Source organism: Heterocephalus glaber, unplaced genomic scaffold (genome assembly GCF_053883595.1).
Source record: "Heterocephalus glaber isolate CG9 unplaced genomic scaffold, H.glaber_assembly_v1.0 deba00000331, whole genome shotgun sequence".
In the NCBI taxonomy this organism is placed as follows: domain Eukaryota; kingdom Metazoa; phylum Chordata; class Mammalia; order Rodentia; family Bathyergidae; genus Heterocephalus; species Heterocephalus glaber.
In genome coordinates this window covers 32,312,268-32,326,821 of record NW_028258142.1, presented here as the reverse complement: position 1 = coordinate 32,326,821, position 14,554 = coordinate 32,312,268, and the positions used below count along the sequence as shown (strand labels likewise).

At 40.4% G+C, this 14,554-nt stretch overlaps 1 protein-coding gene across 4 annotated transcripts; it reads right to left on the bottom strand.

Annotated features, from left to right (window-relative positions):
* Nucleotides 1-9,809: 9,809 nt before the first annotated feature.
* On the bottom strand, nucleotides 9,810-14,447 carry CUNH18orf32 (chromosome unknown C18orf32 homolog). 4 transcript variants are annotated; one of them, XM_013075986.3, is made up of 3 exons: nucleotides 14,207-14,447; nucleotides 10,982-11,169; nucleotides 9,810-10,498 (listed from the first exon to the last, which is right to left on the bottom strand). In XM_013075986.3, the coding sequence occupies exons 2-3, from the start codon at nucleotides 11,144-11,146 to the stop codon at nucleotides 10,433-10,435; spliced, it is 231 nt and encodes a 76-aa protein (XP_012931440.1). In that variant the 5' UTR covers nucleotides 11,147-11,169; nucleotides 14,207-14,447; the 3' UTR covers nucleotides 9,810-10,432. The 4 variants fall into 4 exon arrangements, with proteins under 4 accessions (XP_012931440.1, XP_012931441.1, XP_021092269.1 ...); XM_013075987.3 differs by having other exon boundaries at nucleotides 10,982-11,172; nucleotides 14,207-14,398; XM_021236610.2 differs by having other exon boundaries at nucleotides 14,021-14,210.
* Nucleotides 14,448-14,554: the final 107 nt, after the last annotated feature.

Below are 14,554 nucleotides of genomic sequence, written 5' to 3'. Positions count from 1 at the left end.
TTAGTATTTAAGATTTAGATCTTTGTTGCTCACCACATTTTGACACTGATATCCGTGCTTCAAACATGCCTATGCCATGGAGTCTTAAGCGCCCCCAAAGGCTGGGTTTTGGAGAGATTCTGAACATGTAGAGGGTTTTGCGACCAGAGGACACAAAGCCGCCACTCCTTTTCTCATACCTCAATCTATTCATCTCTTCATCAGTATCCTTTGTAATATTCTTTATAATGGACTGATATATGTGTTCCTCTGAATTGTGAGCTGCTCGATCAAATTAGTCAAATCTGAAGAGGGGATTATGGGAACCCAATTTATAGTCATTTGATCAGAAGCAAGGTGAAAGACTCTGAGACTTGAGACTGGCTTTTTTCTTTTTTTTTTTTGAAAGGGTCTTGTTTCATAGCTCAGACTACCTCAGACCTCGAAGTCCCAAATCTATCTTCTGCTTCAGCCTCCCAAGGGCTGGTATTACAGGCATGGGACACCACAATTAGCTATGACTGGCATTTAAAAATGAAGAAATCTTAGGGACTGAGCCCTTATCTTGTGAGCTCTGACACCCTCTCCAGGTAGACTGAGGTAGAGGACTCCCAGCTGCTGTCTGCTTTGGGAGAACCGCTTGTTTGGTGTGTATGGGGAAACCCCATGTCACAGTGATGTGACTTTATTATACTAGGAGAAAGTCTAGATTTAATTATGGGGTTTATTTTTTCCAACACATCAAGTAATTGAAGTAGAATCCTTAGAAAAGAGGCCAAACATGGTAAATAGACTTCTAAGAAACATCTACATTTATATCTAGGTGTCCCCCCAATGCCTCATTTGCTCCAAGGAGGAGCTTTGGAAGGTGACTGGGTTACGGGGACTACAACAGGCTTGTATTAGGAGGTGGGGTCTGGTGGGAAGAGGCAGGTCTCTGGGGGCGTGGCCTGAAGGGTTTATCTCCCTTCTTGGCTCCACCTTCCCTTCTCAGCTTTCTGTCTGGCCCTTGAGCAGTTTTCCTCAGTCCAGGCCTTTCCACCACGCCGCCTACCATGCATGGACTGAAACTTCTAAAATGTGAGCCAAAATAAGCCTCTCCTCCTTTAAGTGGTGGGTGTCTGGTATTTTGTCCCAGCAACAAGGAAAGTAACTAAGATAAGGTCCCTAGATTCCTGGCCCTTGATATACATGCATCATCTCCCAAATGCCAACCAAATGCTAATCTAGGTGCTGCTCTGAAGGAATTTTGAAGATTTATTAAGGTCCTAAATTAGCGGACCTTAAAGTAAGGAGACTATGTAGGCAGACCTGATTTAATCGTGTTAGCCCTTTATTGTTTGTTGTTTGGTACTGTGGATCCAACTCAGGACCTTGTGCTTGCCAGGCAAATACTGTCCTGTGAGCCCTTTAAAAGCAAAGGATTTTCTTGCTGGACCCAGAAGATTAGAAGACAGGGATAAGGGCACCAGCTGGGCTGGAAGAGAACATCAGTATTGGGAACAGACGGGGAAACCTACACCAAGGAACCTGCAGCAGCCTCTGGGAGCTGGGGAGACCCTAACTGACTTGCAGAAAATCAAGGGCCGCAGTTGCACAAACACAAGGAAAAGAATTCTGACGGCCAGGGATTTAGCTCAGTGGTACCTGCCTTGCAAGTTCAAGATCCCGAGTTTGATCCCTGGTACCAAAAAGAAAAAAAAAAGAATTCTGCTGATACCACTGAGTGTGGAAGAGGCCACCAGGCCGGATGAAAACCACAGACTTGGCCAACATCCTGACTTTTATGCAGTGAAATTCTAAGCCAGCTACACCATATTAGGACATCTAACCCACAAAAACCGTGAGATAATAAATTTATGTTGTTTTAAGCCCCTAAATTTGTGGTAACTTCTTATGTAGTCATAGAAAACCATATTATATATGTCAGTGCTTACTAGAGAAACAGACAACGCAAGATATACAAATATACAAGAATTTCCAAAATTGGCTTACAATGGCCACCCACAGTCAGGTGGGGAAGAGTGCCAAAGGGCTGTCTGTGCTGGAAACCGAAGGATCCAGTGGAAGGCTTGGAGCTCACAGTAGTGTCCCGTGTGAGTGCATATCAGGCCAAAAGGTCTGCGCTGGAAGCCAGGAGACAATATTCAAGGCAAAGGCAAAGATGAACTCCTCCCAAGAAATGGAAGCATTTCCCTTTTATTCCTACACAAGGTGAGTCTTCTGTCTTCAATAAATCCTCTCGGTCACACCCAGAACTATGCCTATACAATTTAGTTGGGCATTTCTTATTCAAGGTGACATAATCAGTCAATTATCACATTACGTGTAATCTATTATATCAATATATTACCTCATATTTCATCAATTACATCTGCTAAATTGCCGAGCCAGGAGCAGTACTCCATGTAAGGTTTTTCTTGCAATGTCCAGGCCTAGGAGAATCCTTTCCATTGCTGACAGTGTGAATGGTGCCTTCTGAAAGTAGGCAGTGCACACATAGCACAACTGTACCTGGCAGCCCTGTGGGAGACTCCATTCTTGCTATGTTCCAGTGCTTGAATTCCCTCTTTTAAACTTTTGTGCTCTTAGTGCAAATGACAGGACTGGGACAGGTGTACCCTAAGGTTGACCAGTTCATTTGGATGTTTAGTATATCTTGTCAATGTTCTACCACACACTGGTACTTCATAATTCATCTATAGCTTGTCTTTTCAGTTTTAATCTTTTCCTTCACTTGAAAAAATTGGAAATTTCTAACACTCCCCCCCAACACTTTTTTTGGTACCAGGGATCGAACTCGGGACTTTGCGCTTGTGCGGCAGGCGCCAGAATCACTGAGCTAAATCCCTGGCCCCCCAATACGTTTTTCCATTAAGTTTATTGGTACATTTTAGGTATAAAATACATTTACATACATCATTGGGATCTTGTACCATTACATGAGTATCTTGGTTCTTATTTTTTCCCCCTTCCCCTGCCCTCCCTTAACCCCCTCCACCCTTCCCTATTTGCAGCAAAGACTTTGTTTCCATTTTTTTCCTTTTCTCATATTTTTTCTTTTCCCTTTTTCCTTTCCCCTACCCCTCCCACTTCCCCTGCTCCTATAGACCTTTTCTTCCTATTACACCATATCAATTATACATTTTTAAAATTACAATATTAAGATTTAGGAGACATTACCACAGATTTTACAGAATTTAGAAGGATACAGAAAGCATATTACAAAAATTTTTTGGAAATAAATTGGACAACTTCTAAGAAGTACCTTAGAAGACAAATTAATGAAACTAACTCTGGAGGAAATAAAAAATTTGAATAGCACCTATTAAAGAAAGTATATTCCTAGCTGGAAAACCTACCTGTATGACAACAGCAGGCTCATATACATTTTAACTGATAAATTATATCAAACAACTAAAGCAGAAAAAAGAAGGAACACTTCTCCCCTCATTTTAGGAACTCAACATTGTGCTAATCCTAAAACTGGATAAAGATAATAGAAGAAAAAAGTATGAACATAGATAGAAATTTGTTTAACAAAACAAACTATTATAAGTCAGATTTGGCAGGATGTGGAAAGTGGTTTTATTATAGGGATGGCAGTGTTGATTCAGCACTGGAAGATCCACCCCCAAAAGTCATCATTTTAACAGAGGAAAGGAAAAAGCCACATGATCCTGTCACTAGTTGGAGAAAAAGTATTGGACTAAATTCCACAGCTGTTCATGGTAAAAGCTATCAGGAGACTAGAAGTAGAACAGAACCTTCTCAACAGATTAAAGACATGTACTCCATACTTCCAGCGAGAACATCTTATATGAATGGAGAAGATACAATGCTTCCTCCTTAAGGTGGGGAACAAAGGCAGATATGCTTACTCTTTATCTGTCCATTAAACTTTGAAACCTAGGCCCAAACAAAATAGTCTGGCAATAAAATGACACAAATTAGATAGGATTGGCAAGGAAGAAGTAAAATCTTTATATGTAGATGAAATGATCATCTACAGAGAAAATACCAAGAAATCTCTAGGAGCCCCTAGAAGTTGTATTTCAATTTAGCAGGATTAGAAAACACAAGGTATATATAAAAATTCAGGTCTGTGTATATGTGCTATAAATGAAGAATTGGATATTGAAATTTAAAAGTTATGTAGGAGTACAAAGGACCTAGAAAAGTTAAAAAACAAAAGACAAAAAACAGCACTGGAAGACATTTAGTACCTAATTTTAAGACTTCTTCTAGAGCTACAGTAATCAAGGCAGCATTGGTGTAAGGAAAGATATATAGATCATTTGAATACAACAGAGAATCTAGAAATAGAACCACACATATATGGTTCACTGAGTTTTGAAAGATTATTTAACATTAGCATTTTATAGAATATAAACTCAATTCAAGAGCCGAGGAAGAGATACTGTTTTCAGCAAATGGCACTAGAACACCTGGTATCCGTATATAAAAAATTAACATCAACCCTTTATTTTGATACATGAAAATAACTTGAAGGGATCTATGAACCTAAATATGAGAGCCTAAAAGTATAAAACTTTAAGAAGAAATTATAAGGGAAAATATGAATTCAGGGTAGGCAAGAACTACCTAAGATACAGAAAACATGATGTATAAAAGAAAAAAATTGATAAATGAGATTCCATCAAAATTTAGAACTTTAAATGACATCATTAAAATGAAAAGTAGTCTTTAAACAGACCATATTTAAAATGCATATAATCTATGACCAGAATATATAAAGAAATCTTACAGCTCATTAATAGACAACTCAATTAAAAAGTAGACATAAGAAGATGATAAATAGCCAGTATAGCACAAGGAATGGTGTGCAACTCTAGAATCAGAAAAATACTAATCAGTACAATAATAAGATTGAATTATACCCTTATTAGGGAGATGAAGTTAAAAGTTTTAAAAGCCTTGTCATGACTTTTTCTTTTTGTTGGATTCTCCCCCTTTAGGTTTAATTTGTCACGCCCAATGGATTCATTCTGCTGGGTTTCCCCGGGTTGTGAGCCTCATTGTCTTTTCCTAGGATATTGTCTAAAATTTTTTGGAGTGCCAGTTTGGTATTCATGAAGTTCCTGAGGTGCTCTTTATCATGAAAGTATCTTATTTCTCCATCAATTTTGAAAGATAATTTTGCAGGGTACATCAATCAGGGTTGGAGGCTGTTTTCCTTTAGGGCTTGAAATACATCACTCCAAGCTTTTCTTGCCTTGAGGGTTTGCATTAAGAAGTCTGCTGTGATTCTGATGGGCTTTCCTTTGTATGTGATTTGTTTCTTTTCTCTCACTGCTTGTAGAATGTTGTTCTTCTGTTGGATTTCTGGAATCCTATTATATGCCTATGTGTAGATTTTTGTTTTTATCAAGGCTATGTGGAGTCCTATATGCCTCACTTATCAATATGTCAAGTTCTTTTCCCCTGCTTGGGAAGTTTTCTGCCATCACTTCTGTGAACAGTTGTTTCATGTCATCTGCACTCTCTTCTCTTTCCTCATTGACTCCAATCAGTCTTATGTTTTTTTTCTTTCCATTGTCTAGCAGCTGCTGGATTGATTTCTCGTGTTCCTTTACAATTTTAAAGCAATTTTTCTTTTCCTGGTCACTAATTGCAATCTTATCTTCTATATCTGAAATTCTATCCTCACACTGGTTCATCCTGCTGCGCAGACTTTCAATGGAGTTTTTAATCTCCTGGAAATCTGTATGTTTTTTTTTTTTGGTACCAGGGATTGAACCCAGGTCCTTGCGCTTGCACAGCAGGCAGCGAAACCAATGAGCTAAATCCCCGGCCCTGTTTGTATCTGTTTTATAGATTTCATTTGTTTCCTATGTTGGGATTCCATCATGTTCCTCAGATCCTCTATTTTTTTCTCTGTGTCCTCTCTAGATTTATTAATCATGTCTTACACCATGAGCACAATCTTTGCTGATATCTGAGTAATTGTTTGAGATTTCATTTTTCCCAGATCCTCTTTTGTTGCCTGTTCAGAGTCTAGGAGGTTGAGTATCAGTTTGTTCCATCTCGTTTCCCTTTGGGGTTGCTGTAGGTGATCCGGAAGTCTGTTTTTGAGGCTTGTTTATGTGTCTTCTCATTTCCCGGGGGGGGGGTGCTTCTGGCACCCACGCGGCTCACCTTCTCTACCCTAGGAGCGTGGGATGGCGGCAAGGGAGCTCCCTTCCGGGTGCTGGGACCAGCTCAGCTTTTTTCCCCCAATACTTTTAATTTAAATTTACTCTTACCCAACTTCTGCAAAAATTTTTTTTTGGTACCGGGGATTGAACTCAGGACCTTGCACAAGGCAGGTGTGGTGCCATTGAGTTAAATCCCTGGGCCCCCATTTTTTTTTTTTTGAGACAAGGTCTCAGTATATAGTTCAGGCTGGCCTTGAACCATGTACCTCTGGCTGGCCTAGAACTCATGGATTCTCCTGCCTCAGCCTCTTAAGTGCTGGGATTACAGGCATGAACCATTACACCCACCCCTGACCAAATATTTCTTCCCCTTATTCCATGCTGTCCCTTCATAACAATAAAAGTGCCTGTGGTCTTCTCCTTTAAGGTAATTTTACCATGATGATAAATACAGGTTTGAGACAGAATAAGCCAGTCATTTCCTGAGGAGGAAACAATGAGGAAGTCTCCTTCTTCTTTGTGAGTGAACCCAGGACCTTTAGCTCCATGGGTTCTGGAGATCTCAGAGCAGAGGTTAAGTTCTCAGGCCAGTCACTCTGCCAAACAGGTCAGCATACAGGTACATGGTCATTTTGAGAAAGTGATGATTCACCCATGTTTCCCAGGAAGGCAGCTCAGTAATGAAAAAGAAAATGTGACAAAGCCCCAGAGTCTTTCAGGTGAGCCTTGAATAATTACCTGAGCAAATGAGCCTGACTTACAAATGCAGTTAAAATTACTAAGCCTGAAATAAGTTACTGAAAAGTAGGTAAATTCAAAAGTCATGCTGCAAGGTGAACAAAATTAGAACTTTAAAAAAATTTCACCAATACATACTGATTAGTTGAAAGTCATCCTATTTCTGCTCAGTAAAGTGTTGCCATCACAGTATTAGAAACTGTTTATGGCTCCTTAGTGTAGGTTATGAGTGTGACCTTGAAATGTGTGTGAAGTAGACCTGCCACAACATATTTAAGTTCTATGAGTTGGTATTTTGGACTGTTTCAAAGTTTTATGGAGATCAGATACATTCATGTGTATGAAATACCCCTGCACAGCGCCAGGCATAAGGTGCTTAACGAATGATAGTTCTCATCAGGAAGGCAGCTCTTATGTATAGAATGGCAGACATTAGGACTGATATTTTGAAGCAAGAGAGCACCTGTATGGTATAAAACCACAGCCAGAAAACACAGTCCAAGGACAGCTGATAGCTTTTCCCAAACAGCCATAAAAATAAGAAAAATAGTATTGGCAAAACCCCTTAGGAAAGGGGTTATCAGTGAATCAGAATCATCTGGGAAATACTTCAAAATTTTTTATCCTCAACCACCCAAGAGCACTGAATTAGAAGACTGGTGTCCTACGGAAAAAAATTAAAGGCAAGTCCTGAGCATGAACTGTGTACCAGTTAGGCAACTAGATAAGAGAAGTATGGGAAGACAGATGTAATCAGTAATTCTAGGAAAAACAATACTTGTGTGTAAAGGGAAGTTCAGTTGTAGCATGCTTTGTTACCTGTGCAGCATGCAGTATTACATACTCATTTTATCAGGGTCCCTGTAAGCAGATAGCACCCAGAGCCAGTAAAGATGCTACCACCTCTAGACCCAAAATGGCAAGAGAGGTTAGAAAAACTGAAGAGTCCCATGCAATCAGCCACCTTTGTCCTCCTGAAGATACCAGTGACTTGGCTGAGGAACAGATGGCCTGAACAGATCTAGCAGTGAGGGCCAAGGGAATAAGCACCATGTATTCTCTTTTGCTTCTGCATCTCTTGCTGGACATCCCTACTGTCCAAACCCAGCAGAACCTAGAACGGAAAGGCTGTTGACATAACTCATGCAACTTTCTTGGGCAGAAAAGCAGGACATAGGTAGCAGAGATTTAGAGGGACAAATGAAAGGCATCTGGCAGTCATAATATAAATGCTGATTAATGACTTACAGAAAATTGGTAAAAGCACAGGGAGTGGGAGTATATAGCTCAGTGGTAGAGTATATGCTTAGCATGCACAAGGCTCTGGGTTCAATCCCCAGAATCTCCCACTCCAATCCAAGAAAGAAAAGCATACAGGAAGGATGTATAGGAGCAGAGGGAGCATAAGGCAGCTGCATTTCAACCATGACAGCAAGCCAGTCTTGTAAAATAGCAGTATAAATAGTGAATACATCCTTTGCAAATGTGAAGAGGATCTAGAAAAGGGAGCAGGGAGAGAAGGGTAAGGGTAAGTAAAAAGAATTTAGATGTGGGCCGGGGATTTAGCTCAGTGGCACTGTGCCTGCCTCAAAAGCACAAGGCCTTGAGTTTGATCCTTGATATGGGGGTGGGGGAGAATTTAGATGTGTTATGTACATGTGGCAACTTCCCTCAATGAATGTAATGACTATGTACTGCAAACATGTACTAATGGAAGTAAAAAAAAATTAAAACAAACCGCAGAATAGAGCTGGCATGGTGGTATATCTGTAATCTGCACTCAGGAGGCTGAGGCAAGAGGATCATGAGTTTAGACCAACCTGAGCTACACTGAGACTAGTTCAAAAAAATATACTACTCTTGATCTTAGCCAAAAGGCTGAGAAGTGATTGGTTCAAAAAAATATATACATATATTGGATACACATACATATATACAGTAACACCTCAGTTCATGAGCGCTTTTGTTTGTGAACAATTCAGTTCACAAACAGGAGTGTTTGGCAAAAATCTGCTTCGGTTCGTGAACTTTGCATCTGGTGACAAACATGACCACAGCCATCTTCTCCACATGAACATAAAAGGAGCCATCTTCCCCAGAACTGTGGAACAAATTAAGCTCATGAACTGAGGCAACACTGTATAGCCTAGAAATGTGGAGATAATATCAAAAGCAACATCTCAATGAATAAAGCATTTGGGGACTAAGGACATATTAAACAAGTTATGTATGTACTCAATAAAAACATTTTAAAATAAATTGCTAAAGGGCTACACAAAAAACTAGTTAAAATTGTGGCTTGGGAAGAAGACAATAAAAGTACATTAACTTGTCATTTAATATGCTCTTTTTTACTACAAAGGTTTGCTATTTTTATAATACAGTTTTTATACCATAAAAACAAACTACTCAAGCTGGGGATGTAGTTCAGTGGTATTAACACTTGCTGAATGTGCAAGAGGCCGTAGATTCAAATCCCAGTACCACCACCACCACACACACAAAAAAATTAATCAGCTCAATATGACTGCTAATGTACTTTATCCTCAGGTGGATTGGGGCAGAAAAATTGAGACCTACTGACTTAAATCAAACAATGGACTTCACTGGGGACCCAAGCACAGGCCCTTCTAATTTCTCCCTCCTTCAGAGAAAATATGCATGCCATAAAGATGTAGCTCATCATCTCCGAGTATTTACACATCCCTACACTAAAGTGAAGAAGCCCACGATGAAAGACCAGAGCCCCAGTTGTATACATGAACCCAGACCAGTCAAATCACTGCTGAAACCATTCAATTTTGGAGGGTCTGTTAGGGAACAAAAGCTAATTGTTGTCCTACCACTGTCTAGATGCCATCACATTATTAAAACTGTGTTGTGACATGGTGAAAAACTGTCCTTTCAAATAAAGACTTTAAAAGACGAAAGAGCCACTAGATAAACTGAATCTTTAATATATTTGTAGGAATAGAAGGAATGCAACAGAGTTAGAATTTATATACTGGACATTTATGTAAAAGATGTTTCATTTTTCAAATAAGTTTCCTATTTCCAACTTTTCTATTTTTCTCAGAGCAATAAATAATAGTTTCTTATGGATAAACTGCTCCACTATGTTGGACAGTAATTATACCTCTATGTTTCACATCATTATCACCTGTTCCATGGTATAATTTACTCCACTCAAATTATAAAAACCCACAGAAATTAGAGTACACAGCAGTAAAATTCATGTGAACAAATGCTAGAGGCCCAAGGATTTTAAGTACTGATTTAGTAACAAAGTGTCTACTGCACAAGCCTTCAATTTGTTCATATTATTAGAAATGAAAGCTACTTTAATGAACAAGGAACTAGGAATGAGGTCATTAAATACAACTAAATATATTTTAAATATAAATATTATGTATTTCCTGATTAGTATCAGGTGAATATCTAAACTGTCTATCCTGAATTCTGGTCTCAGAGAAAAAGGTCAGAGATCATTACAAAGAAGGTGCTTTATATGGTCAGGTCCGTTTTTAAAACAATTGAAATCCTTTGGGAAAACGGCATCAGTCTTTCTTTTTATCAGAGATTTCTGTTGGCCCTTTTGTTGCTAATCCGCTTATGTCTGCACCCTAAAATGAAAAAACAATTTTTTAGAATATGATAAAAGATATTCTAAGAGCCATACTCTTTAAAAACAGACAAACAATTTTGCTTCCAGAAATGTATAGGTTGACTACATTAGCACAATGGAACACAAAGGTGAACCCAGTGCCAAAGACAATAGAATTGTCTAAATATTCAATCTCAAAAAACCTGCAATTTGTTTTGGCCATAAGGCAAGGGACAAAGGCATTCATCAGAGGCCTCATTTAAAACCTTAGGTTAAGCCAAATGTTACTGACTTTAATTGAGACAAAATATTTAAGCTTCTTGTTTTAAAAACTTGCCCTTCTAAATGGAAACAAAGCTTTTGTACATAGGGAGGGGAGGGGGCTTGCGGGGAGGGGCAGAATGGAATAAAGTTAAATTTAAAGAAAATTTGCCCTTGTAAAAACCAAGTATTACCCAAGAACCACCCCTTTACCTTAGTCAGGGCATCTGAAAATTCTTACCTTATAGTCTCCTTGGCTTTTATTTTTATCACCGGATTCTTGTATAGCTTTGCTAGGCCATATACGACTAACAAAAGGTGAAATCAGAGGGTATATGTACGGCTCCAGGAATTTTTTGTAGATCCAGAGCAGAACCGGAATGACTATGCAAGGAATGCACACCATTGTCACAGGCTTGAGCTTGTAAGCTGCTGATACATATGAAGGAAAAATTAGTTCACTTTAGATGAGTGATGGAAGGTCTTTACCTAGGACTAAGGTGTCAAATCTACAACAAAGAAAAAATTTAAAGCATTATTTGTTGAGTATATTAAAAATGCTGCTGCCAGGGCCAGAGACTTAGCTCAGTGGTTCTGCTGCCTGCCCCGAAAGCAGAAGGACCCGAGTTTGATCCCCAGTACCAAAAAAACAAATGCTGCCGCCAGGTGTGGTGGTGCATGCCTGTAATCCCAGCACTTGGGAGGCTAAGGCAGGAGCATCACCATGAGTTTGAGACCAGCCTGAAGGACATAGTGAGTACAAGGCCAGCCTGAACTACATAGCAAGACCGTCTCAAAAAACCAAAATAAATAAATAATAAAAATAAAGGTATTTTCAAAAACAAAAAAATGCTGTTATCTGCAAGGTAAAAGAACAACAGGTGGTAGACATGAATGGTGAGATGCCAGTGTCCAAACCTTTCCAATCATTGTTCCCAACCATAAATTTGGTAATAAATGGAAGACAATGACACTTGGTAGGTGCCAGGCAGCTTACAAACACCAACTCATTTAACCCACAAAAAACAAAACAAGGAGGCAGATTACCCTTGCTCTTTATCTGTAATTGACAGATAAAGATATGGAGGCACAACACATTATGACTTATATTCCCTTTAAATGTAGAGTACACTTAGGGTGAATTAACTCCCCATTTCTAAGCTTCAGGGTCTGACAATATCAATTAGCCAAATCTTACAACACTAAAGGCAAATTCTGTAATATGAAACTTACCAACATCTGACTTTGGAAGATTCCTAGGGTAAAAATCAACAGGCCTTTCCCAGGCAACAACTCTTTTTTTTTTTGGTACTGGGGATTGAAGTCTGGACTTTGCACTTGCGATGCAAGTGGCGGAACCAGTGAGCTAAATCCCTGGCCCTTGTTTTGTTTTTTGAGACAGGGTCTCACTATGTAGCTCAGGCTGGCCTCAAATTTCTGGTGATCCTCCTGCCTCAGCCTCCCAAGTACTGGGATCACAGGTGTGCACCACCACACCTAGCAACAACTCTCCTTTGATATACTTTGTTTTCTCTCTCTTCATCCTCCCTTTTTTCCTGTGGTGGTGCTTGAACTAGGGCCATGCATATGCAAGCTGAGTGGTCTTCCACTCAGCTACAACCCTCAGCCCTCTTTTCTTTATAAGGACATAAATTAAGGTGTGCTAATACAAAAGTTAACTCAAAATTTCGTGTAGTGGACACACCTGAAATCCTAGCACCCTGGGAAAATGAGATAGGAGAATTCAAGTGGAGGCAAGCCTGGACAATTTAGCAAGACTCTGACTCAAAATAAAAAGGGCTGGAGATATACAGCTCAGTGCTTAAGCACTTGCCTATCTTGCGTGAGGCCCTAGCTTCAATATACAGTAAGGCAGGAGTAGGATGGCCAGTTTTAAAAATACAAGGTTCAAGGCCGGGATTTAGCTCAGTGGTTCTGCCCGCTGCCTGCCCTGCAAGGACCCGAGTTCGATCTCCGGTACCAAAAAAAAAAAAAATTTTAAGAACCTACCAAAGCAATCTGTTCTAAAGTTTTAAACAACATATTCTCTGGGTTAAATAAGCCAAATGAGAGGTGATTTTTTAGCATTTTTTAAGGGTTAATTTGTGGCCACAGATACTTAGAATCTGAGCTACAGAGACTTCAGAGGTGATCTAGTAAGGTTTTGGTGCAAACCTCTTACAGGTACCATGGCTTAGTAGGTAAACAGATTCCACTGGAGCTGCTTGGACTTGAGACCTGCTTCAACCTAAGACCCACTTTCTACACGGTGTTTCTGGGCAAATTATTTAATCAGACTGCATCCTATTTCCCATAAGAGTTACACCAAGATATTCCCATCTCAAGAATGCAGTATGGGTTGGATAATGTGATACAAAGCTCAGTGTCTTCACATACTGTTATTTTAAAAAGAAAAATAAAAAGATCCAAAAATTGTTGATCACAACTTTCACAGAGGTTAACAGAGTTGGCTAAGACTAGAATTCCTAATTCTGGGTTCCTGGCTCTAAACTTTTGCCGCCGCCTTCAAAAATCTTAACGATCATAATTCTTTTTTTCTTTTCTTTCTTTTTTTTTTTTTTTGCTACCGGGGATTGAACTCGGGACCTTGCGCTTGCGAGGCAGGCGTGGCGCCACAGAGCTAATCCCTGGCCCAATTCTTTCTTTTTTTACTAAACCTTAAAAAAAACTATCTCCTTCAAAACAGATGGAAATTCTACCAGCATAGTTAAATTGATGACTGTCAGTTCATTATAAAAATTTATTTTTACCTTCGTAGTTGATGTCTTAAATAAGTTTGCACACATGTAAACGCTCAAAAACAAATGCTACTAATCACTTAAGCCACAATTACGGCTTTCGTAAAACCTTTTAGGTCTGTTCAGAAGGTATTTATTTGTATTTATCTCCTAATCCTCATAAATCATTCATTTTACGCCGTGGACAACGGGTTAGAAAAGCCTAGAAGGTGGCGAAGAGAAATTCATCATTTTAACTATTCTGCAAGCAAACAAAGTGAGCAAAATGGATTAAAAGCACTGCAGAAGAATCTTTCACTTGACTTAGTCCAAGACTAAGAGAAAGCCACTTCGAAGGAACCCAATGGACACGGGATGAGTAAAAGTCGACTGAAAAAAGAGGAGGGCACAGGGAGGACAACAGCGGGCCAGGGCAGAGAACTAAACGAACACGAAGGTGAGGCGCGGGGCGGGGGGAGGGCACGAAGGGTGGTAGGGCGGAGAACTGCAGGCGACAGGGCACGCGTAGGAGCGAGGTATACCGTCAGAGGCAGGAGCGGTGTACTGGAACGCAGGCCGCCGCAAGGCTAGGCGGCCAGGAGAGTCGCGCACCGGCCCGGGACTGCGTGCCGGTGCCGCGCTGGAGCCTGTCTAGCCAATCCGAAACGCCGCGCGAGCGGCGAACCCCACAAACCGTCCCGGCCGAACCCGGACAAACCCACACAAACCTTCCGACAGCAGCCCGGCTTCCCCGCGACCCCGAAGGCCAGGAGACAAACTCCGCACTTCCGGTGGGCGTGGCGAGCAGCTGTTCAGCCAATGGGCACCTTCGCAGGGCTGACAAAGGCGCGCTACGTCAGCGCGAGGACGTACAAATCCTAACGTTGGCACCCAGGCGGGGTTGGTGGAGGCAGCTGGCAGAGCCGGGCTTCCCTGATGTACCAGTCTGAGAAAAACTGAGGTAGACCTTATCTCTGAATATAGAAAAAGGGAATTGTTGGGAAAATAACGCGTTATCAGTGGCTCAATACCCAAAGGAAATGTTCCGTGGCTCGCTTGTATACTTTGTCTTCAGA